Genomic DNA, 26,280 nt, shown 5'->3' on the forward strand with positions numbered 1-26,280 from the left:
AATCGGTCATAATGTGTGCTAAGGGCGCCCTCTGCAGGGGATCTGGTAGATCAAGTGGAACGGTTACCCTTTGGGATGGTTGGAATTTGAGGAGCGCAAACTGATTAATGCCACAAGTTGTGATGCGTTTCGTTTGTTTCTGCAATAGCTTACCTCTTTCTTAGCAGTTAAAACATGTATTGTGACAAACACAGCACTAGGCATTTTCATTCACAAAGTTTTTTATTTCTATTTATGTAGACCACTGAAAGACCTCTCCCCTGAGTCAATTTATCACAGATTGACAGACAGACTCACCAATATTCAAAGCGGGCGCTGTCTAGAGCACCGCCTACTGCTATGTGCTCAACCAATACCTGTATTCCCTCTAGCGGGTCTAGGCGGCTCGTCTGGCTTCGGTCACAAAGGTAACAGGTTGGAGCTGCATTTAACGAATTTATCTGTCTGTCTCGAATTATGGATATGCTCTGCTCTTTCAAAAGTATTTTCTGTCAGATTTAAACAGTATCTGTATTAACACCAAGTAAAACAACAGAAGAGGACTCGAAAGTCGAAAAATAAATTGATGAATTGTACTACTTTGACCAAATATCAGGTATGTTTCTGGATGTTGTTTAGTTAGCAAGCTAGCTAACGAACTAACCCAGACAGCTAAATTAACTAGCTAGTTATGACAGTAGCTTGGGATTAACTTGCTAGCTCTAGCTGGTTGGCTTGCGCAATACAGACACATAGCTAGCTATTACATTTGTCCACTCCGTCTTTAATAACTTGCTCTCTTGTTGGTGTTTTACCCTAAGTTTACTTTTAATGGTGGCGAAACGGTGCTGGGTAACGTCACTCAGAATTCAAAGGCCACGGAGCAGGTGCATCTTTGCATTGCCTCGTCTAGATCTCTCCGGTAGTGGTATTCTCATTTTAAACCACGTGGACTCATCTGTCTATGTCAGTTATTTGACGCTTTCTCGGAGCTCCTCTTCAACAACTTTGCTCACTGCCTCTCTTCTCCCAAGTTTCGCTAACGCTAGATGATACTATGACGCATACACTGAGGAATTCAATGTAGCCAGCGAAATCTGTTCAAAAGAGACCCAACTTAAGTTATCTAAGCTATTTACCAGTCTCTGTAATTTTATTAGCCAACATTCAGTGATTAAACATGGACATGTGGCCTACAGAAAGTACCCACTGGCCAGGGTGTTGTATCATATCTGATGCAAGATCGCAAGTGTTAGATGGCTTGATAAGTTGATATGAATTTAACTTGACATTTGTCTGTTAGTATGTAGAATTTAACACAGCAGTGTATTGATGACAGATGGGAGAATGCTCAGCCTGAGGGACATGTTTTACTGTTTCCACAGGCACAGAGTGAGACTGTTTACAAATTGGATGCTCTTAGAGCGAGACCCTGAAGTGTGCAGGTAGGTGTGTAAGGGGGATGTTTACTGAGCAACACAGTGTGGAATGTGGGTGACTGGAGGGGTGTATTAGGTGCTTCTATTTGGTGTTTGTGTTCTATTTGGCAACACTGAAGTCTTTGTTATGCCAATGGGTGCCATTAGACTCAGATAGGAAGAAATGGCTGGTTGTTTGAGTGTGAGAGGAGTGGAAAAGGGTTTGGTCTAAGTCAAGAATGTAATAAAGAGACAGAAGGGATGAATTGCCAATCACCAAGGAAATAGTCTTAACTGAAGGACTGTCTTGGACCCAAGTTGGTGTGTTATTTACATTTTCTAATGACTGCAGCATTAATGTGGAAAGTCTTTGCTATTTCAGCCACTCATGACTGACAGTCATCAGTAGGGCCCTATAGAATCCGTGTTGTGGATGGAACACAGAATCTAGACACTAAAATGGAATTCAACAATATTTGAACAATGTTTTGTTTTTCTATTAAAGTGTGATTTTGAGTGAACCTGAATAAACTGCGAAAAACGGAAACCTAGAAAAACAAAACGGAGAAATCAGGCAAAAAATAAACCAGATTTTACAGGGCCCAACATCAGTCATGACAGGTAATCTATTTGTGTCTCCACAGAAGGAGGCAGTCACACACATGTAAGGCCATCCTCTTTCAGGTGCTTTCACTGAAGCATAGAAGCCTGTTGGTCTTAACCTCAGACAAGTATCCACAGTCAATCTCTGTTGCAGGTCATGTACTTCTCTCCAGAGAGAGAAACAGAGATTTGGAACCCAGGGGAGGGTTAGAGAGAGAGATAGTGGGATAGAGAGAGGTTAGGGGGATGGAGGGAAGGCTGGAGAGTTTAGAGAGATGGATGGATGGAGGGAGTGATAAAGAGGTTAGGAAGATGGATGAGGGAGGGATAGAGGTTAGGAAGATGGATAGAGAGAGGTGGGAGGGAAGGATAGAGAGTTTAGAGATGGTGGTAGGGATAGAGGTTAGGATGGGAGCGATAGAGGTTAGGGGAGGGAGGGATAGCGAGAGGTTAGAGACAGGTTCAAGAGATGGAGGGAAGGTCAGGTGCAGAACAGTGATATAAGTGAGGCAGACAGACAGACTGAGGGAGAGCTGGAGAGGGCCAGGGGGAGAAGAGTGTTGCGCTCCCAGCGTTTCTGCCCTCATTTTCAGCTCCACATCATTTGGACAATAGGATGGGCTCACCCTCTTTCCCCTGACTTTCTCCCCTGGCCCTCTCCTCTCAACTGTACCCTTTCACTACTTAGCAGCTGAACTGGCCTGTTGGAAGTGGCTTGACACAGACAGATAGATAGAAAGGGAGGTGGAATGAGAGAAAGGGAGGTGGAATGAGAGAGGAAAGTGGCTGGGGTCCACTCCTGTGTTCCTGTTATGTTTGGTCCTATTCACTGTCAGTTCTCCCTGCTGAGACTGAGCCTCTGTCTCACACACGCAGGCGCACAAGCAAGCAGTGTTTCCCAATATGTTTCAGTACCAGGGACAGGCAAGAAATGCCCCTCCCTCCTTAGAATAGCCAAGTGCCTAGATTAAACTGTAGAATGGAGTAAATCAATGTCAGGAGGTCAGCAACATACTCCCAAGGACCAGGGGTTGAGAAACACTGCTTTAAACTCAGCCTCTACAACTGATTATGGATGATTAGCCTCTGCATGCAGAAAGAAGGGTTGGTGTTGAATGTCCTTTGTATCTGTTGACCTATATCTGAAATAGATATCCTAGGCTTTCTGTGGTCCGCTGTCTGAAAGACCAGACTTGTACCTGGCTTTCTGTGGACCTCTGTCTGAAAGACCAGACTTGTAGCTGTCTTTGGAACATCTTCACCACTACTTGCCACTTGGCCATTAGGAGGTGTGTGTGTGACTGTGCACGTGTTACGGTCGTCTGCACTAATGTACAGTGACGGGGGCTTTTTCAATGGCATGCTTTGGATGTCCGTCTTAGGGCGAGGGATGTGCTAAGTGATGAGCTGAACTGTACACACACTGGAGTTGTAATGACAATGGCATTTTGGGTTATGATTAATTGTCATGCAAATGGTCATGGTTATTGTAATTTTTGTAGCAAAATGTTTTGAGCTTATAATGCATCTGTAAAAATTTGTTGGGACTAGAGGTCAACCGATTATGATTTTAACGCCGATACCGATTTATTGGATGACTAAAAAAATGCTGATACCGATTAATCGGCAGATATATATATTTGTAATAATGACAATTACAACAATACTGAATGAACAAAAACTACACTTTTATTTTAACTTAATATAATACATCAATAAAATCCATTTAGTAGGTTCAATTTGGCAAAAACAAAGTGTTGGAGAAGAAAGTGCCATGTAAAAAAGCTAACGTTTAAGTTCCTTGCTCAGAACATGAGAACATATGAAAGCTGGTGGTTCCTTTTAACATGAGTCTTCAACATTCCCAGGTAAGACATTTTAGGTTGTAGTTATTATAGAACTATTTCTCTCTATACCATTTGTATTTCATATACCTTTGACTATTGGATGTTCTAATAGGTACTTTAGTATTGCCAGCCTAATCTCGGGAGTTGATAGGCTTGAAGTCATAAACAGCGCAATGCTTGAAGAACAGCGAAGAGCTGCTGGCAAACGCAGGAAAGTGCTGTTTGAATGAATGCTTACAAGCCTGCTGCTGCCTACCACCGGTCAGTCAGACTGCTATATCAAATCATAAACTTAATTATAACCTTAATAACACAAAGAAATACGAGCCGTAGGTCATTAATATGGTCAAATCCGGAAACTATAATTTCAAAAACAAAACGTTTATTCTTTTAGTGAAATACGGAACCGTTCCGTATTTTATCTAATGGGTGGCATCCATAAGTCTAAATATTAGTGTTACATTGCACAACCTTAAATGTTATGTCATAATTATGTAAAACACAATTTCCGTAGTTAATATTACCTGCTAACATGAATTTCTTTTAACTAAATATGCAGGTTTAAAAAATATATACTTCTATGTATTGATTATAAGAAAGGCATTGATGTTTATGGTTAGGTACATTCGTGCAGCGATTGTGCTTTTCCGCAAATGCGCTTTTGTTAAATCATCCCCCGTTTGGCGAAGTTGGCTGTCTTGGTTAGGAAGAAATGGTCTTCACACAGTTCTCAATGAGCCATGCGGCCAAACTGCTGCATATACCCTGACTCTGTTGCACAGAACGCAAGAGAAGTGACACAATTTCTCTAGTTTAAAAAATTCATGTTAACAGGCAATATTAACTAAATATGCACGTTTAAAAATAAATGCTTGTGTATTGATTTTAAGAAAGGCGTTGGATGTTTATGGTTAGGTACACATTGGTGCAACGACAGTGCTTTTTTTTGCGAATCCACTTGTTAAATCACCCGTTTGGTGAAATAGGCTGTGATTCAATGATAAATTAACTGGCACCGCATCGATTATATGCAACGCAGGACAAGCTAGATAACTACACATGGTTGATGATATTACTAGTTTAACTAGTGATTATGTTAAGATTGCTTGTTTTTTATAAGATATGTTTAATGCTAGCTAGCACCTTACTTTGGCTCCTTGCTGCACTCGTGTAACAGGTTGTCAGCCTGCCACGCAGTCTCCTCGTGGAGTGCAATGTAATCGGCCATAATCGGTGTACAAAAATGCCCGATTACCGATTGTTATGAAAACTTGAACTCGGCAGTAATTAATCGGCCATTCCGATTAATCGGTCGACCTCTAGTTAGGACATACCTAATGAATACCACACAGCTTGGTAATACTGTCTCCAAAATGAATGAGACAAATGAACCTGCTCCTTCCGACTGTGCCTTTCTGTTTGTAAAATAATTAGAATCTTTCCCACTTCATTTAAAAACAGTTTACGCAATAGAAGTTTTTCTGTAACTGTAATGATATGAGCATCCCCACCCCCAAACTACTTCCTATGGCTATGCTCATCGTTACAGTACAGACATGATATGAGTATGACAAAATTACTGAGGTTGAGGTTAATCTGCCAATCTGACTAGGGGATGGGTGTGTGTGTCTCATCCTGATAGCCAGGGCTTTGATTTATACTGGACCCCATGTATAAACGGCACCAAGGTCTTCACTGACGCTCTTTACAACACCACTGATCACCTGTGAGTGTGTGGACCTGCTTGTACACAGTTCATTCCAGAGTGGGTATGAGGAGTGCAGGCATGTGTGGGGGCAGGGCTTCCTATCCACAGGAACAAGAGCTTGACATTGGTGTTATCAGTGTGTGTCATGGTGGTGATTAGAGAGGAAAAACTCTGTACACGCTGTTTTTGTGTGTCAGTGAGGGAGGCAGCGGGAGAATGAAAGTTTGTCTGTGTGTGAAAGGGGGAGAGATTGAGAGAAGGGTGGTAACTGGGTTAGTGCCTGGTGTTGTAGTTGGTTGGTTATAAGTGCAAAGGAGACATGCTAATGAGGCATGCGGTGTAATGACCTAGTCATGACAGCTGACCATGTTAATGAGGCATGCGGTGTAATGACCTAGTCATGACAGCTGACCATGTTAATGAGGCATGCGGTGTAATGACCTAGTCATGACAGCTGACCATGTTAATGAGGCATGCGGTGTAATGACCTAGTCATGACAGCTGACCATGTTAATGAGGCATGCGGTGTAATGACCTAGTCATGACAGCTGACCATGTTAATGAGGCATGCGGTGTAATGACCTAGTCATGACAGCTGACCATGTTAATGAGGCATGCGGTGTAATGACCTAGTCATGACAGCTGACCATGTTAATGAGGCATGTGGTGTAATGACCTAGTCATGACTGCTGACCATGTTAATGAGACTTACTGAGGGAACCAGAGGGAGGATCCTTCACAAGGACTGGCTATGGATCATGTGTGATTACACGTAACGATCCTAGATTGAGGAAGGAGTCTCACCTTTGCTGTGCTGGTTGGGCAGGGCTGGCCTGGCCTAGGCAGGGAAGAGGAAAAACTAAACCAAGTGGAAGTCAAGAGAGAGAGCAAGAGAGTACACGTAAGGGGAGCCAGAGAGTGGGAGGTAGGGTGTGTGTGTTTCCAGGTTAATGAATAATGAAGGTCACTATGAACAAAGTCCATTCTAAAGCAACTCCACTGAGACTCATTCTCTCACACACCTTTAACTTGCAAACCCAATAGAAACACACACAGTCCACCCTCTTTCTGTGTGTCTGCATGACATTCATACCAGTCAGATATTCAGTTGACGACATTTCCTGGGAAAGAAAAGAATATATTACTGCTGTCACATTCACTTCTTTAAAGTATAACATTTGGAATAGCTGTATTAATATAGTCTTTCCCCCTCTCCACTTTCTCTCTCCTTTCCCTGTCTCTCCTCCTCCGCCCCGTCCCCTCTCGCTCTCTCCCTCCCCAGTATGAGTACTCCGTCAGGTCGGAAGAGCCCCGTGGACTACGGGGCTCAGATCCGCTTCATCAACGACTCAGGAGGGGGGCTCCCCTCGACCCAGTTGAGATCCAAGCCCCCCTCCACCTCTAAGTACGGGGTGGCTGTCAGGGTCCAGGGCATCGCTGGACAACCCTATGTGGTTATGAAGGACGGGGGCCCAAAGGGAGATTCGTATGGGGTGCAGCTCCGTACCCACTACCCCCCGGGTTACGGCAGTCTGCCCCGCAGGAGAGACCGAGAAGAGGGAGAGGGGGGAGGAGGGGCGTTACGCAGGGCACAGTCACATGGTTCATTACTGGAGAGTGAGGGGGGAGGAGGATTTGGGAGACCACCAGGGGATGGGAGGTCTGGTAGCTATGGGAACCTGGATGGAGGGATTGGGGTTGCGGAAGAGAGAATGGAAAGAGGGGTGAGGGACGGGAGTAAGGGGAGGAATATAATGTGTGGGTCATATCAGTCTGGGCTCAATGGGTCACTGGGGAGGGGAGAGGGGAGTCAGTATGCCCCAGACCTCCATCCTTCCCAAACAGATCAGCCCCCCCTGACCATGGCACACACCCACCCCCAGAGCCTTCCTTACCCAACACACCCCCACCCTCCGAGCCTTCCTTACCCAACACAGCCCCACCCCCAGACCCCCGTCAACAGACTGATCAGCAGGTTTGACGGCAGCAGCAGTACCAGAGAACAACAGAGGGGGCGCTCTCCTGTAGCAGAGGACCCTAGAAACACCATCTCCTCTTCCCTCGCCCCCAACCCCTACTCCTCCCCTTCACCCTCTCTCACCCCCAACCCCTACTCCTCCCCTCCCTCCTCCACTCACAGCAGCCTGGGGCGGGGCCAAGGCTCCGTCAGCAAGGCAACACCCCACCCAGCCAGTCAGTGGGCTCCGCCGGGGAGGTTTGTCGCTGTGGAGACGCCGTCACCCAATCGGACAGACCCCCTGGTAAGAGACTGGACGGGAGGGGAGAGCGGTATACTTAGCTAGTACATTATCAATACCTCCAGTAAAGTTTAAAAACATACTAACACTGAGCTCTGTCTAAAGGTGACCCCTGACCTGCTTCAGAGTTCAGAGGTCACTAGTGAGGAGGAGCAGGTCATGCAGACCATCTACAGTGTCCTCAGAGAAGGGTAGAGCATTTATCTTACGGTGTCATTCAACATTAATTTAGGCCAGTTATCAACATCCTTATGACCATGTGTGTTTGACCTGTTGTTGTTCACCCCTCAGGACTAGTGAGAGGGACACAGTCATCAGACACAAAGTCAGGGTGATCTTCCAGAAGATCCAGGGACTCAAGGTACTTTAATATACAGTGCCTTTGGAGTATTCAGACCCCTTGACTTTTTCCACGTTTTTGTTATGTTACAGCCTTATTCTAAAATTGATTAAATAAAACATTTCCCTCAGCAATCTACACACAATACCCCATAATGACAAAGAAAAACAGGTGGTTAGAATGTTTGTTTTTACATAAGTGTACAGACACTTTCCCTTTGATTGGAGTCCACCTGTGGTAAATTCAATTGATTGGATATGATTTGGAAAGGCACACAGTTGACGGTGCATGTCAGAGCAAAAACCAAGCCATGAGGTCAAAGGAATTGTTCGTAGAGCTCCAAGATAGGATTGTGATAGGCACAGATCTGGGGAAGGGTACAAAAAAAATGTCTGCAGCATTGAAGATCCCCAAGAGCACAGTGGCCTCCATCATTCTGGCTGCCCAGCCAACCTAAGCAATCGGGGGGGAGAAGGGCCTTGGTCAGGGAACATCTCTGGAGAGACCTGAAAATAGTTGTGCAGCGACACTCCACATCCAACCTGACAGAGCTTGAGAGGATCTGCAAAGAAGAATGGGAGAAACTCTCCAAATACAGGTGTACCTAGCTTTTAGATTTTATTTTATTATTTATTTAACCTTTTATTTAACTAGGCAAGTCAGTTAAGAACAGATTACCATGACAGCCAACCAAAAGGCAAAAAGCCTCCTTCGGGGACATGCCCAAGAAGAAGAGGCCGTAATCGCTGCCAAAGGTGCTTCAACAAAGTACTGCGTAAAGAAAGGGTCTGAATACTTATGACAATGTGATATTTCAGTTTATTTTTAATACATTTGCAAAAATGTTGAAACCGGTTTTTGCTTTGGTATTGTGTGTAGATTGATGGAAAACAACAATTTAATTAATGTCAGGATGATGCTGTAACGTAACAAAATGTGGAAAAGTCGAGGGGTCTGAATACTTTCCGAATGCACTTTAGTAGTACTCTAATATACACCTCAAGGTACTCTTATCTACAGTGAGCTCAAAATATTGGGACAGTGTCACACTTTGGATGTTCAGATAGAATAGAATATGTTTCTAAACTCTTCTACATTCATGTGGATGCATAGTCCTGAATTAATATTTCATTATTTTTTTATTTTACCTTTTATTTAACTGCGCAAGTCAATTAAGAACAAATTCTTATTTTCAATGACGGCCAAGGAACAGGTCCTTGTTCAGGGGCAGAACGACAGATTTTTACCTTGTCAGCTCGGGGATTCGATCTTGCAACCTTTCGGTTACAGGTTCAACACTCTAACCACTAGGCTACCTGCCGCCCCATAATGATGAGTGAGAAAGTTAGACGCACATATCATACCCCCAAGACATGCTAACCTCTTACCATTACAATAACAAGGGAGGTTAGCATTTTATATCATATCCCCAAGACATGCTAACCTCTTACCATTACAATAACAAGGGAGGTTAGAATTTTTTGCGGGCTAAGATATTTATGCCTCTAACTTTCTCACTCATCATTATTCACGATTCATTCAGGATTATCCATAATCATGGTAGTATAGACATTATTAATGTAGAAGTGTTTAGAAACATTCTATTCTTATTTACAATAAAAGTAACTCCAAAATGAAACAAATCATTATTTACCATTCATTTCCATTTGGCAAACAATTATAAAACGCAGCCAAAACAAACAGCAAATGCATCCAACAAGTTTGAGATCACAAGCTTGATGTAATCATTGTTTGCTATGAATATGGGACCAAATACTAAACATTTTACTACTTTTTAATACACAAGTGAATTAGTCCCAATACTTCTGGTCCTCTAAAATGGACTATCTACAAAAAGTGCTGTAATTTCGAAACGGTTCACCTGATATGGATGAAAATACCCTCCAATCAAAGCTGACAGTCTGCACTTTAACCTCGGAGTCATTGTATCATTTCAAATCCAAAGTACAGAGCAAAAAATAAAACAATGTTACTGTCCCAATACTTTTGGAGCTCTCTGTACATCTCCATACACCTCAGTAGTACTTTAATACACATCTTTATACACCTCGGTAGTACTTTAATACACATCTTTATACACCTTGGTAGTACTTTAATACACATCTCTATACACCTCGGTAGTATTCTAATACACATCTCTATACACCTCGGTAGTATTCTAATACACATCTCTACACACCTCGGTAGTATTCTAATATACAGTACCAGTCAAAATGTTGGGTACACCTACTCATTCCAAGGTTGTTCTTTATACATTGTAGAATAATAGTGAAGACATCAAAACTATGAAATAACACATGGAATCCTGTAGTAACCAAAAAAGTGTTAAACATCAAAATATATTTGAGATTCTTCAAAGTAGCCACCCTTTGCATTTGACAGCTTTGCATCCTCTTGGCATTCTCTCAACCAGCTTCATGAAGTAGTCACCTGGAATGCATTTCAATTAACAGGTGTGCCTTGTTAAAATTTAAGTTGTGGAATTTCTTTCCTTAATGCGTTTTGAGCCAATCAGTTGTGCTGTGACAAGGTAGCGGTGGTATACAGAATATAGCCCTATTTGGTAAAAGACCATGTCCATATTATGGCAAGAACAGCTCAAATAAGCAAAGAGAAACGACAGTCCATCATTACTTTAAGACATGAAGGTCAGTCAATATGGACATTTTCAATAACTTTGAACATTTCTTCAAGTGCAGTCGCAAAAAACATCAAGGGCTATGAAGAAACTGGCTCTCATGAGGAAAGGAAGAGGAAAGGAAGATCCAGAGTTACCTATGCTGCAGAGGATAAGTTCATTAGAGTTACCAGCCTCAGAAATTGCAGCCCAAATAAATGCTTCAGAGTTCAAGCACGTACCCATCTCAACATCAACTGTTCAGAGGACGTGAGTCAGGCTTTCATGGTCAAATTGCTGCAAAGAAACCACAACTCAAGGACACCAATAAGAAGAGATTTGCTTGGCCGAGAAACACGAGCAATGGGCATTAGGAAATCTGTCCGTTTGGTTCCAACCGCCGTGTCTTAGAGAGACGCAGAGTAGGTGAACCGATCTTCGCATATGTGGTTCCCAACGTGAAGCATGGAGGTTGTGTGATGGTGTGGGGTGCTTTGCTGGTGACATTGTTGGTGATTTATTTATAATTCAAGGCACACTTTGCCCTACTGGTTAACGGAGTTCTGCATCTATATGCCATCACATCTGGTTTGCGCTTAGTGGGACTATCATTTATTTTTTTACAGGACAATGACACAAAACACACCTCCAGGCTGTGTGAGGGCTATTTTACCAAGAAGGAGAATGATTGAGTGCTGCATCAGATGTCCTGGCCTCCACAATCACCTGACCTCAACCCAATTGAGATGGTTTGGGATGTTGGACCGCAGGCTGAAGGAAAAGCAGACAACAAGTGCTCCTTCAAGACTGTTGGAAAAGCATTCCTCATGGAGCTGGTTGAGAGAATGCCAAGAGTGTGCAAAGGGTGGCTAATTTTGAAGAACCTCAAATATAAAATATTTTGATTTGTTTAATACTTTTTTGGTTACTACATGATTCCATATGTGTTATGTCATAGTTTTGATGTCTTCACTATTATTCTACAATGTAGAAAATAGTAAAAAAATAAACTCTTGAATGAGTAGGTGTGTCCAAACATTTGACTGGTACTGTACATCTCTATACACCTCTGTAGTACTCTAATATACATCTCTGTAGTACTCTAATATACATCTCTGTAGTACTCTAATATACATCTCTGTAGTACTCTAATATACATCTCTGTAGTACTCTAATATACATCTCCGCGGTACTCTAATATACATCTCTATATACCTCCGCAGTACTCTAATATACATCTCTATACACCTCCGCAGTACTCTAATATACACTGCTCAAAAAAATAAAGAGAATACTTAAACAACACAATGTAACCCCAAGTAAATCACATTTCTGTGAAATCAAACTGTCCACTTAGGAAGCAACACTGATTGACAATAAATTTCACATGCTGTTGTGCAAATGGAATAGACAACAGGTGGAAATTATAGGCAATCAGCAAGACCCCCCCCCCCCCCCCCTCCAATAAAAGAGTGGTTCTGCAGGTGATAACCACAGACCACTTCTCAGTTCCTATGCTTCATGGCTGATGTTTTGGTCACTTGAATGCTGGCGGTGATTTCACTCTAGTGGTAGCATGAGACGGAGTCTACAACCCACACAAGTGGCTCAGGTAGTGCAGCTCATCCAAGATGACACATCAATGCGAGCTGTGGTAAGGTTTGCTGTGTCTGTCAGCGTAGTGTTCAGAGCATGGAGGCGCTACCAGGAGACAGAAGGCTGTAGGAGGGCAACAACCCAGCAGCAGGACCGCTACCTCCGCCTTTGTGCAAGGAGGAGCACTGCCAGAGCCCTGCAAAATGACCTCCAGCAGGTCACAAATGTGCATGTGTCTGCTCAAACGGCCAGAAACCTCCAGCAGGTCACAAATGTGCATGTGTCTGCTCAAACGGTCAGGTATATAAACAGACTCCATGAGGGTGGTATGAGGGCCCGACGTCCACAGGTGGGGGTTGTGCTTACAGCCCAACACCGTGTAGGACGTTTGGGATTTGCCAGAGAACACCAAGATTGGCAAATTCGCAACTGGCGCCCTGTGCTCTTCACAGATGAAAGCAGGTTCACACTGAGCACATGTGACTTGTGAGACCATATGCTGGTGCGGTTGGCCCTGGGTTCCTCCTAATGCAAGACAATGCTAGACCTCATGTGGCTGGAGTGTGTCAGCATTTCCTGCAAGAGGAAGGCATTGATGCTATGGACTGGCCTGCCCAGACCTGAATCTAATTGAGCACATCTGGGACATCATGTCTCGCTCCATCCACCAACGCCACGTTGCACCACAGACTGTCCAGGAGTTGGCGGATGCTTTAGTCCAGGTCTGGGAGGAGATCCCTCGGGAGACCATCCGCCACCTCATCAGGAGCATGCCCAGGCGTTGTAGGGAGGTCATACAGGCACGTGGAGGCCACACACACTACTGAGCCTCATTTTGACTTGTTTTAAGGACATTACATCAAAGTTGGGTCAGCCTATACTGATGTAGGTTATTCCACTTTAATTTTGAGTGCGACTCCAAATCCATGTGTTGATAAATTTGATTTCCATTGATCATTTTTGTGTGATTTTGTTGTCAGTACATTCAACTATGTAAAGAAAAAAAGTATCTAATAAGAATATTTAATACATTCAGATCTAGGATGTTATTTTAGTGTTCCCTTTATTTTTTTGAGCAGATTACATCTCTATACACCTCTGCGGTACTCTAATATACACCTCCGTAGTACTCTAATATACATCTCTATACACGTCCGTAGTACTCTAATATACATCTCTATACACGTCCGTAGTACTCTACTATACACCTCTGTAGTACTCTAATATACATCTCTATACACCTCCACGGTACTCTAACATACATCTCTATACACCTCCGCGGTACTCTAATATACAGTGGGGAGAACAAGTATTTGATAACCTGCAATATCGGCAGTGTTTCCTGCTTACAAAGCATGTAGAGGTCTACAATTTTTTTCAACTGTGAGAGATGGAATCTAGAAAATCACTAAGTATTTCATTTGCATTTTATTGCATGACATAAGTATTTGATACATCAGAAAAACAGAACTTAATATTTGGTACAGAAACCTTTGTTTGCAATTACAGAGATCATACGTTTCCTGTAGTTCTTGACCAGGTTTGCACACACTGCAGCAGGGATTTTGGCTCACTCCTCCATATAGACCTTCTCCAGATCCTTCAGGTTTCGGGGCTGTCGCTGGGTAATACGGACTTTCAGCTCCCTCCAAAGATGTTCTATTGGGTTCAGGTCTGGAGATTGGCTAGGCCACTCCAGGACCTTGAGATGCTTCTTACGGAGCCACTCCTTAGTTGCCCTGGCTGTGTGATTTGGGTCATTGTCATGCTGGAAGACCCAGCCACAACCCATCTTCAATGCTCTTACTGAGGGAAGGAGGTTGTTGGCCAAGATCTCCCAGTACATGATAAGATCTCGCGATACATGGCCACATCCATCCTCCCCTCAATACGGTGCAGTCGTCCTGTCTCCTTTTCAGAAACGCATACCCAAAGAATGATGTTTCCACCTCCATGCTTCACGGTTGGGATGGTGTTCTTGAGATTGTACTCATCCTTCTTCTTCCTCCAAACATGGTGAGTGGAGTTTAGACCAAAAAGCTCTATTTTTGTCTCATCAGACCACATGACCTTCTCCCATTCCTCCTCTGGATCATCCAGATGGTCATTGGCAAACTTCAGACGGGCCTGGACATGTGCTGGCTTGAGCAGGGGGACATTGCGTGCGCTGCAGGATTTTAATCCATGACGCCGTAGTGTGTTACTAATGGTTTTCTTTGAGACTGTGGTCCCAGCTCTCTTCAGTTCAATGACCAGTTCCTGCCGTGTAGTTCTGGGCTGATCCCTCAACTTCCTCATGATCATTGATGCCCCACGAGGTGAGATCTTGCATGGAGCCCCAGACCGAGGGTGATTGACCGTCATCTTGAACTTCTTCCATTTTCTAATAATTGCGCCAGTTGTTGCCTTCTCACCAAGCTGCTTGCCAATTGTCATGTAGCCCATCCCAGCCTTGTGCAGGTCTACAATTTGTATCCCTGATGTCCTTACACAACTCTCTGGTCTTGGCTATTGTGGAGAGGTTGGAGTCTGTTTGAGTGTGTGGACCGGTGTCTTTTATACAGGTAACGAGTTCAAACAGGTGCAGTTAATACAGGTAATGAGTGGAGAACAGGAGGGCTTCTAACAGGTCTGTGAGAGACGGAATTCTTACTGGTTGGTAGGTGATCAAATACTTATGTCATGCAAAAAAATGCAAATTAATTACTTAAATACCATAATGTGAATTTTCTGGATTTTTGTTTTAGATTCCGTCTCTCACAGTTGATAAAAATAAAATGAATAAATAAAAATAAAAATTACAGACCTCTACATGCTTTGTAAGTAGGAACCTGCAAAATCGGCAGTGTGTCAAATACTTGTTCTCCCCACTGTACATCTCTATACATATCTGTAGTACTCTCTATTAGACACTTCTGTAGTACTCTAATATACATCTCGGTAGTTCTCTAATATACATCTCTATACACCGCCGTAGTACTGCTCATCCTCTTATTTCTGTTTGTCATTGGTGGTGCTAGCTGTCATTCTATGGGGTATCCACTGAAGTCACTCTCCCCCTCAGCCCAGTGAGAGTTCTGGTGAGGAGTGGAGGAGAGAAAAGAGGGATCTGGAGAGGAAGATGTTGGAGCTACAGACCTCTCTACAGGAGGAGAGGAGGGTGAGTGGAGGAGAGAAAAGAGGGATCTGGAGAGGAAGATGTTGGAGCTACAGACCTCTCTACAGGAGGAGAGGAGGGTGAGTGGAGGAGAGAAAAGAGGGATCTGGAGAGGAAGATGTTGGAGCTACAGACCTCTCTACAGGAGGAGAGGAGGGTGAGTGGAGGAGAGAAAAGAGGGATTTGGAGAGGAAGATGTTGGAGCTACAGACCTCTCTACAGGAGGAGAGGAGGGTGAGTGGAGGAGAGAAAAGAGGGATCTGGAGAGGAAGATGTTGGAGCTACAGACCTCTCTACAGGAGGAGAGGAGGGTGAGTGGAGGAGAGAAAAGAGGGATCTGGAGAGGAAGATGTTGGAGCTACAGACCTCTCTACAGGAGGAGAGGAGGGTGAGTGGAGGAGAGAAAAGAGGGATCTGGAGAGGAAGATGTTGGAGCTACAGACCTCTCTACAGGAGGAGAGGAGGGTGAGTGGAGGAGAGAAAAGAGGGATTTGGAGAGGAAGATGTTGGAGCTACAGACCTCTCTACAGGAGGAGAGGAGGGTGAGTGGAGGAGAGAAAAGAGGGATCTGGAGAGGAAGATGTTGGAGCTACAGACCTCTCTACAGGAGGAGAGGAGGGTGAGTGGAGGAGAGAAAAGAGGGATCTGGAGAGGAAGATGTTGGAGCTACAGACCTCTCTACAGGAGGAGAGGAGGGTGAGTGGAGGAGAGAAAAGAGGGATCTGGAGAGGAAGATGTTGGAGCTACAGACCTCTCTACAGGAGGAGAGGAGGGTGAGTGGAGGAGAGAAAAGAGGGATCTGGAGAGGAAGATGTTGGAGCTACAGACCTCTCTACAGGAGGAGAGGAGGGTGAGTGGAGGAGAGAAAAGAGGGATCTGGAGAGGAAGATGTTGGAGCTACAGACCTCTCTACAGGAGGAGAGGAGGGTGAGTGGAGGAGAGAAAAGAGGGATCTGGAGAGGAAGATGTTGGAGCTACAGACCTCTCTACAGGAGGAGAGGAGGGTGAGTGGAGGAGAGTAGGAGAAAAAGAGAAAGGAGTGATCATTTGGGACGTGATGGAAAGAGTAGAGCGATGGTGTTTGTTTGGCACCTAGGAGACGCTCACGGTGAGCTGTTTCAACAGTACACACACCAGCTGAGCCCACCGTGTGTGCGTTTTCTGAGAGGAGCTGATGTTTTTAGTGGCAGTCTAATCTGAATGCCCTAAAAGCCCTGTAAATGGACCACAGATGATTTTAAACCAGTTTAAACTTGTTGTGTTAGAGGTGGACACACACACAGTATTCTATCTGATAATGAGTCATTATGTGTTGGCTTAAGGGAGTTGGACTAGTATTTAACTCTAACACCCTATAATCACTTAATCATGTATGTGAATTCCACAGTGAGGATTAAAGCCTGTCTGACACTATTCTGAAGAACACACAGACACACAGCATGTTTAAATAGAGAATCATGCCTGTTCTCCAAAATATTTCTAATGGTGTAATTAAATACTACCACTCTGTCACCTCCCCACTGTCTGTCGTTGTCTGATGTTGTGGTGGTCATGTAGCCTACAGTACAGGACTGTGTGTGTGCATAGGGCTCTGTGGGCAGCTCTGACCCTGTGTTAAAGGCAGAGCTGGATTCATGTCTGGATGAGAACATGCAGCTCCAGGAGACTGTGGACAGGAAGAAGACTGAACTACATCAGACACACTCTGAGTGAGTAACAGTGAGCAGGACAAATGACCTGGGTAGAAGGAAACCTTGAGAGGAACCAGGCAGGTTGAAAGTGACTCCAGGCTGCTGGATCAGAACTGGTTATATTGATGGCTTATTGAAAGGTTCTTTGTTAGTGTTGAGATAAAGAGCATCAGATCGGGGCGGCAGGGTAGCCTAGTGGTTAGTGTTGGACTAGTAACCGAAAGGTTGCAAGTTCAAATCCCTAAGCTGATAAGATACAAATCTGTTGTTCTGCCCCTGAACAAGCAGTTAACCCACTGTTCCTAGGCCGTCATTGAAAATAAGAATTTGTTCTTAACTGACTTGCCAAGTTAAATAAAGGTAAAATATATATATATTTTTTAAAGATCTCTCTTGTAAAATAGATTTGATCTAAATGAGAATAACCTGTAGAAATAAAGGTTAAATGAATAAATCACGGTCTCTGTCAGGCTGAGTCAGTTGCGTATGGAGAGAGAGAGTGCTGAGTCCAGAGTCAGAGAGATGGAGGACCGACTGGGCGAGCTACAGGAGGAGCTGAGGACAGAGAACGGCAACAAGACGGTAACACAACATTTGGGTGGTCTTGAGACACAAGATCTTTGTTGTGCACTCTTTGTAACTGTCCTGTAGAATGTATTGTGTGTCTACAGGACCTGGTGACGTGTCAAGAGTCTCTGTTGGAGGTGTCCACGTTGAAGCAGAAGCTGGAGGATTCTCTGAGACAGAGAGAGAGGGAGCTGACGGCCCTGAAGGGAGCTCTGAAGGACGAGGTGGCCACGCACGACAAAGACATGGAGACACTTCGAGAACAGTACAGCACGGACATGGAGAGACTGAGGAGTACTGTGGAGCAGGTCTCACAGGTAAACACACACGTTTCAGCGTTTATTCACCATGGCCACAGGATACAACTGGTGGAAAACAGTAGTCAAATTCTTACTTGAGAGCTCTTTCCCACCCACACGCGGGCACTGAGGGAGCAGCAGAGCGTGAAGTGATTGAGACCCACTGGACTTGCTTCACACCGGTGCATTATAGCAGGAACAACAAGTGATTACACCGTTACGTTTGACTGCACAGACAAAGCCACAAGCAGTACATCAGCTGATCTCACATTCTTAATGACACGTCTTACTCCATCTCTCTCCCCACTCTCTCTCATATCATCCTCCCTCTCTTCTCTCCCCCTCCCTCTCTCTTGTTCTCTCTCCCCCTTTCTCTTCTCTCCCAACTCTCATATCCACCCTCCCCCTCTTCTTCTCTCTCCCCACACTCTCTTATATCCACCCTCCCTTTCTCTCCCCCTTTCTCTTCTCTCTCATATCCACTCTCCCTCTCTCTTCTCTCTCCCCCTCCTTCTCTCTCCACACTCTCATATCCACTCTCCCTCTCTCTTCTCTCCCCCCTCCTTCTCTCTCCACACTCTCATATCCACTCTCCCTCTCTCTTCTCTCCCCCTCTCTCTTCTCTCTCCCCCTCCTTCTCTCTCCACACTCTCTCATCCACCCTCCCTCTCTCTCCCCCTCCTTCTCTCTCCCCAGTCTCAGGCAGGTATCGAGTCAGAGCGGTTGCGTGTGAATGCGTCGGTACGTACTCTACAGCAGCAGCTGGAAGACTGCAGGGACGAGAGTGGCCACTGGATGACGCAGTTCCACAATACTAGAGATGAACTACGGACCACCAAACAGGAGTGAGTACACGCACCTACAGAGAATACAACCTTACTGTGAAATGCTTACTTTTAACCAACAATGCAGTTTTAAGAAAAATAAGTTATTTAATTTACTTAAGTAAAAAATTGGCTGGTACTGTACACACACACACACACACACACACACACACACACACACACTTCACTTACAAAGTCTTACACATCTCTTTCTGTTTTTCAACCATCCATGTATACATCTATACAATGTAACCGTTTTTTTTGCATGGGCTGCATGCATGTTAGTAGCTGTGGTACAATTCCATATTTTAGAATCCTCTCTAGAGGGTTTTAATAGCTGCGGTTAATAGCCGGGGTTTATGGCCGTGTAACTGACATTCCAGTTAAACCAGCTTCTGTGTTTCTCTATTTGACTGACTGACTGAAGAAATGGTGTTACCATAGAATGACCTCATTTTAACAACTAAACGTTTGATCAACTTTGAGGGACTGATATCAGCATTGGAGATTGAACTGTAGCTTCGTTGATCAAACTAAATGATGTCTGATCAGTGCTCATCGGCGACTTGATTTCTAGATTTTGAAATGGATCTTTAATTGGTTAAAATGGTGTGTGTTTGTGTTGCAGGATGCTGCAGGCTCGTCTGGAGAAAGAGGAGCTTGAGGAAGAACTGAATGAAGTACAGGAGAGGGTCAACACCATGAAACAGCAGATACCAGACCCCAGTCATACACAAACACTCAACCAGGTACACACACACACTGATTCTGACACACACACTCTCAACAAGGTACACACTGACACTGTTCTCCATTGTCATGTCAGGAGCTGCAGAGTTTGCGTGCCGATCTGCAGCAGGCCCAATCAGAGGCAGAGAAGAAAAGGGCGGAGCTCGATAAAAAGGTCATGGAGGTAATCTCCCTGAAGAAGGCCAACCAGGAGCAGGAGGCGGAGCTCAAGTATGAGATGGACAGGCTGAGGGGCCAATCAAATCGAGCCAAAGAGGATCTGGCCAAGGCCCAGGAGAGAACCAAACAGGTGTGTGTTGTGTAGTACCAGCTATGTGACTGGGGAAGATGGCCACTTTTCCTCCCTTATATTCATAATCTCCATCCTTCTCTCAAACACTCACCTCTTTTGTTTCTCTCCATAGCTCCCTGACCCGTCGGTCGTGTCTGGCCTGCAGTCAGAGCTGACTAATGCTCGTGGGGAGAGAGACCGACTGGGAGAGAAACTCTCCAGCACTGAGCAGGAGCTACAGTCAAACACAGAGCAGCTGGCCAGAACCCAGACAGAACTAAATGCTCTCAGAGACTCACAGCAGGAGCAGGAGGCAGCTAACTCACGCCTCCGAGAGAAACTCTCACGCCTGGAGGTGAGATACACACACATTACAGTACCTCTTTCTCACAGCTCTTTGTTAGTGGGTGTGTTGTTTCACAGTATCTATTTGTGTGTGTCCCCAGTCTCAGCTGGCTTCCAGTGCATCAGAGAGTTCGGAGGCAGAGCTGTCCCTCCAGGCGGAGTTGAGGGGGCTGAGGCAGGATCTTGACGAGGCCAGGAGAGAAGCCTCTCGGCTGGGCCAGGACCACCGACAGCTCAGTCTGCGCCTGGAGGACATGGAGAAGGAGAGGGACCAGCTCACACATACCAACACACAGCTGGAGGAACAGAGGAGACAGCAGGAGCGGTCCCTAGACAAACTCAATAAGGAGGTGAGACGTGTGTGTCTACATGGGTTTTTCTGATGCTCTGTGTACTGCATTGAAGTGCTGTGTTTACAAATGTACACTGTGCAAATAAAAATCTCTCTCTGTCTACTTACTCCTCACTCTCTCCCTACTCTCACTCTGCCTCTTTCTCTGTCCATGTAGTTTGAGTCTCTGTCCCAGTCGTCTGGTGAGGAGGTGCATGTTCTCAGGGCCCAGCTGGAGGAACAGAGAGAGAGATCTCGTAGTGAGACACAGGAGGCCCAGAGGCAGGGCAATGACACACTGGTAGAACTGGAGAGGAGCCAGACCTCCCTCAAGAGACTGGAAGAGGAGGTAAGAGAGAGGAAGGGACAGGGTGAGAGAGGAGGAGGGAAAGGGTCTTCAGGAGGTGAGAGAGAGAGATGGATGGATGGATGGAGGGAGGAAGGAAGGGACGGGGTGAGAGAGGAGGAGGAAAAGGGTCTTCAGGAGGTGAGAGAGAGAGATGGTTGGATGGAGGGAGGAAGGAAGGGACGGGGTGAGAGAGGAGGAGGAAAAGGGTCTTCAGGAGGTGAGAGAGAGAGATGGTTGGATGGAGGGAGGAAGGAAGGGACGGGGTGAGAGAGGAGGAGGAAAAGGGTCTTCAGGAGGTGAGGGAGGGAGGGGGTGAGAGAGGAGGAAAAGAGGGAGGAGACGGAGGAGGAAAAGGGTCTTCGGGAGGTGAGAGAGAGAGATGGATGGATGGATGGATGGAGGGAGGAAGGAAGGGACGGGGTGAGAGAGGAGGAGGAAAAGGGTCTTCAGGAGGGAGGGAGAGGGTGAGAGAGGAGGAGGAAAAGGGTCTTCAGGAGGTGAGAGAGATGGATGGATGGATGGAGGGAGGAAGGAAGGGACGGGGTGAGAGAGGAGGAGGAAAAGGGTCATCAGGAGGGAGGGAGAGGGTGAGAGAGGAGGAGGCAAAGGGTCTTCAGGAGGTGAGAGAGAGAGAGGGATGGATGGAGGGAGGAAGGAAGGGACGGGGTGAGAGAGGAGGAGGAAAAGGGTCTTCAGGAGGTGAGAGAGAGAGATGGTTGGATGGAGGGAGGAAGGAAGGGACGGGGTGAGAGAGGAGGAGGAAAAGAGGGAGGAGACGGAGGAGGAAAGGGTCTTCAGGAGGTGATGGTATTGGTCAGGGGTAGTCTCACCCTGCTGGAGCCTGCTGCTTTTCTCTTCTACCTGCTAATGAATTGCACCCACCTGGTGTCCCAGGTCTAAATCGGTCCCTGATTAGAGGGGAACAATGAAAAAACACAGTGGAACTGGCTTTGAGGTCCAGAGATGAGTTTGAGGGGTGAAGGTGATTCATCTTTCACGCTGATCCAGAGTGTGTGTGTGTGTGTGTGTGTGTGTCGTGCGCCAGGCGTCACGTCAGAAGAAGGAGCTGCTCTTTGTGGTTGAGGAGAGAGACAATGTTGAGCTGGACAAGGAGCTGCTCACCAACCGCCTGCACCACCTAGAGGCTGAACTGGAGAACAGCAGGAACAGCCTCACAGACAAGAGCAGGGAGCTCCGCAGCACGGAGGACAAGATGAAACGACTGGAGTTGGAGCTGGAGGAGGAGAAGGGATCTGTGGAGCTACTCACTGACAGAGTCACCAGGACCAGAGACCAGGTACACACACTATAAATGTGTGTCTAGCAGCTTTCACCAGTCTGTTGGTTAAGAGTTGAAAGAACCAGGACCAAGCTAGGAAAATAATGTATTTGTTAACTCTCTCCTAACCCTCTTTCTCCCCTCACCCTCTTTCTCCCCTCACCCTGTCTGGCGCTCCTCTGTCTGGCGCTCCTCTGTCTGGCGCTCCTCTGTCTGGCGCTCCTCTGTCTGTGTGCAGATGGAGAAGCTGCGTTCAGAGCTGATGCAGGAGAGATCCTCCAGACAGGACCTGGAGCTGGACAAGAATGCCCTCGAAAGACATGTACGTTAAGTCTGTCTCCACTGAAATGATCTTAAGGTCTGAGTGATGATTGATTATGCTTAAATCTCTCTGTCCAGATGAAGGAGCTGAAGACCAGAGTATCTGATATGGAGGGTCAGTCTCGCTCCTCTGTAGGAGTGGCTCAGCTGGAGAGTAAAGTTCACGAGTTGGAGGAACGCCTCCACAGCGAGGATAGGTACACCGCACACTACACGTCCCACAATGCACCACACCCCAGGAACTACAGATGCCACAATGCACCACATAGTCTGGAATATGATATTTTGTAACAAAAGCTGATTTTGTGTTTGGTATGGTAGTTCACTGTTAGTTAGAGAAGTGTACCTTAAATTGACATTCACATTATTGATGACAAGTAAAGCTTATGATATTATGAACTGGTCACACATCTATATCCAGAACCACCTTGTTCATGTTTGTGCTAAACGTGTGTGTGTGTGTGTGTGTGTGTGTCTTAGGGAGAAGAACTCCATGTTGTCGTCTCAGCGTCGCCTGGAGAAGAAACTGAAGGAGCTCAACTTTACCCTGGAGGAAGAGAGACACCAACACACAGAACAGAGAGACCAGGTACACACACACACACACACACACACACACACACACACACACACACACACACACACACACACAGCCTGACTGATTCCTCTGTGTTGTAGCTGTCTCTGCGTGTGAAGGCTCTGAAGAGACAGGTGGATGAGGGGGAGACTGAGGTAGAGAGGATGGAGGGATTGAGGAGGAAGGCCCAGAGAGAGATGGAGGAACAGATGGAACTAAAGGAGGCCTTACAGGGTAGAGTCACCACGCTGGAGACTGAGCTCAAGTAAGTCTGTGTGTGTTGTGTTTCCAAGTCTGACACTCTACCTGTTTCACATGTCCGATTACTAAGTATCTCCTTTCTCCTAGATGTGGCTCTTCTTCTGAACCAGCCCAATTCTCTCTGTTCTCCTCCACTCCCTCCAGACCTCTTTCTGTTCTCCTCCACTCCCTCCAGACCTCTTTCTGTTCTACTCCAGACCTCTTTCTGTTCTCCTCCAGACCTCTTTCTGTTCTCCACTCCCTCCAGACCTCTTTCTGTTCTACTCCAGACCTCTTTCTGTTCTACTCCAGACCTCTTTCTGTTCTCCTCCAGACCTCTTTCTGTTCTCCACTCCCTCCAGACCTCTTTCTGTTCTCCACTCCCTCCAGACCTCTTTCTGTTCTCCACTCCCTCCAGACCTCTTTCTGTTCTCCACTCCCTCCAGACCTCTTTCTGTTCCTCTTGTCATTGGTAATGAGTTAAGTGAGCTGACATTTACTGGCAGCCTGTTCACAGCCAAACTAGCGTGCGGTGTGTTGTGTATCATTCTATGGATCACTGAGCTCCTCTCTGATCCCTCAACAGAGATGCTGCTATCAGACATACGTCATTACAGAATAAAGCAGTTGGATTCAAACACACACACACTTCTTCAACAGTCACACTCACCCAGCTGTGTAAAGGTGTCTCATTAAACCCCACTCAACAGTGCTGTGGGAACACACACACACACACACACACACGTACGTATGTGCAGGTCAGCTGTGAATGGGGAGGCAGAGACAGATCTAGCAGACAGAGCAGTCATCCCTGTACAGTGGGGAGAACAATTATTTGAAACACTGCAGTATTTGAAACACACAATTTTACAGGTTTTCCTACTTACAAAGCATGTAGAGGTCTGTAATTTATATCATAGGTACACTTCAACTGTGAGAGATGGAATCTAAAACAAAAATCCAGAATATCACATTGTATGATTTTTAAGTAATTTTATTGCATGACATAAGTATTTGATACATCAGAAAAGCAGAACTTAATATTTGGTACAGAAACCTTTGTTTGCAATTACAGAGATCATACGTTTCCTGTAGTTCTTGACCAGGTTTGCACACACTGCAGCAGGGATTTTGGCTCACTCCTCCATACAGACCTTCTCCAGATCCTTCAGGTTTCGGGGTAGTCGCTGGGCTATACGGACTTTCAGCTCCCTCCAAAAATGTTCTATTGGGTTCAGGTCTGGAGACTGGCTAGGCCACTCCAGGACCTTGAGATGCTTCTTACGGAGCCACTACTTAGTTGCCCTGGCTGTGTGTTTCGGGTCGTTGTCATGCTGGAAGACCCAGCCATGACCCATCTTCAATGCTCTTACTGAGGGAAGGAGGTTGTTGGCCAAGATCTCGCGATACATGGCCCCATACGGTGCAGTCATCCTGTCCCCTTTTCAGAAAAGCATCCCCAAAGAATGTTTCCACCTCCATGCTTCACGGTTGGGATGGTGTTCTTGGGGTTGTACTCATCCTTCTTCTTCCTCCAAACACCGCGAGTGGAGTTTAGACCAAAAAGCTCTTTTTGTCTCATCAGACCCCATGACCTTCTCCCATTCCTCCTCTGGATCATCCAGATGGTCATTGGCAAACTTCAGACGGGCCTGGACATGCGCTGGCTTGAGCAGGGGGACCTTGCGTGCGCTGCAGGATTTTAATCCATGACGGCATAGTGTGTTACTAATGGTTTTCTTTGAGACTGTGGTCCCAGCTCTCTTCAGGTCATTGACCAGGCCCTGCCGTGTAGTTTTGGGCTGATCCCTCACCTTCCTCATGATCATTGATGCCCCACAAGGTGAGCTCTTGCATGGAGCCCCAGACCAAGATTCATTGACCATTGAACTTCTTCCATTTTCTAATAATTGCGCCAGTTGTTGCCTTCTCACCAAGCTGCTTGTCTATTGTCCTGTAGCCCATCCCAGCCTTGTGCAGGTCTACAATTTGTATCCCTGATGTCCTTTACACAGCTCACTGGTCTTGGCCATTATGGAGAGGTTGGAGTCTGTTTGATTGAGTGTGTGGACAGGTGTCTTTTATACAGGTAAAAAGTTCAAACGGGTGCAGTTAATACAGGTAATGAGTGGAGAACAGGAGGGCTTCTTAAAGAAAAACTAACAGGTCTGTGAGAGCTGGAATTGTTACTGGTTGGTAGGTGATCAAATACTTATGTCATGCAATAAAATGCTAATTAATTACTTAAAAATCATACAATGTGATTTTCTGGATTTTTGTTTTAGATTCCGTCTCTCACAGTTGACGTGTACCTATGATAAAAGGTACACTTCAAAAATCACAGACCCACTGTATGTACTGTATGTCACACCAGTCAGTTCCCATATCTGACCAGCAGAGGGCTCTCCCCCTGACAGATACTACAGGGAACCACACTGTCTACTGTAGAAGTCAACTGTCTACTCCCACACATGTTTGCTGAGATCCACCTACAGCCTCTGTTGTAGTGAACAATAGATGATGAAGATAACATTTCTGAAGCTGATGGTGGTGTGTTTCAGGAGGAAGGTGCAGCAGGCGCAGCGTCAGGCCCTGGACTCGTCGGCTCTGAGCTCTGACGAAGATGATGAAGGCCTGTACGACCCCTCCAGCATCACATCCATCCTCACTGGGAGCAACCTTCACACCAGCTCCTGCTAGAGGGAGGGAGGGGGGGTAGTGACAACCTTCACACCAGCTCTTGCTAGAGGGAAGGAGGGGGGGGGGTAGTGGCAACCTTCACACCAGCTCCTGCTAGGGGGGGTGTAGTGGCAACCTTCACATCAGCTCATGCTAAGGGGAGGGAGGGAAGGGTGGGTAGTGGCAACCTTCACACCAGCTCCTGCTAGGGGG

At 45.8% G+C, this 26,280-nt stretch overlaps 1 protein-coding gene across 1 annotated transcript; it reads left to right on the plus strand.

Moving 5' to 3' along the window:
- Positions 1-393: 393 nt before the first annotated feature.
- LOC135520735 (cingulin-like) lies at positions 394-26,280 on the plus strand. The gene is made up of 21 exons (XM_064946500.1): positions 394-595; positions 1,365-1,424; positions 6,838-7,816; positions 7,919-8,004; positions 8,105-8,174; positions 15,452-15,547; positions 17,132-17,253; positions 17,706-17,817; positions 17,907-18,119; positions 18,798-18,946; positions 19,554-19,674; positions 19,752-19,964; positions 20,080-20,301; positions 20,393-20,641; positions 20,801-20,971; positions 22,017-22,268; positions 22,489-22,572; positions 22,650-22,768; positions 23,052-23,160; positions 23,250-23,413; positions 25,950-26,280. The coding sequence occupies exons 2-21, from the start codon at positions 1,393-1,395 to the stop codon at positions 26,086-26,088; spliced, it is 3,702 nt and encodes a 1,233-aa protein (XP_064802572.1). The 5' UTR covers positions 394-595; positions 1,365-1,392; the 3' UTR covers positions 26,089-26,280.

This window comes from Oncorhynchus masou, chromosome 29, assembly GCF_036934945.1.
Source record: "Oncorhynchus masou masou isolate Uvic2021 chromosome 29, UVic_Omas_1.1, whole genome shotgun sequence".
NCBI lineage: Eukaryota > Metazoa > Chordata > Actinopteri > Salmoniformes > Salmonidae > Oncorhynchus > Oncorhynchus masou.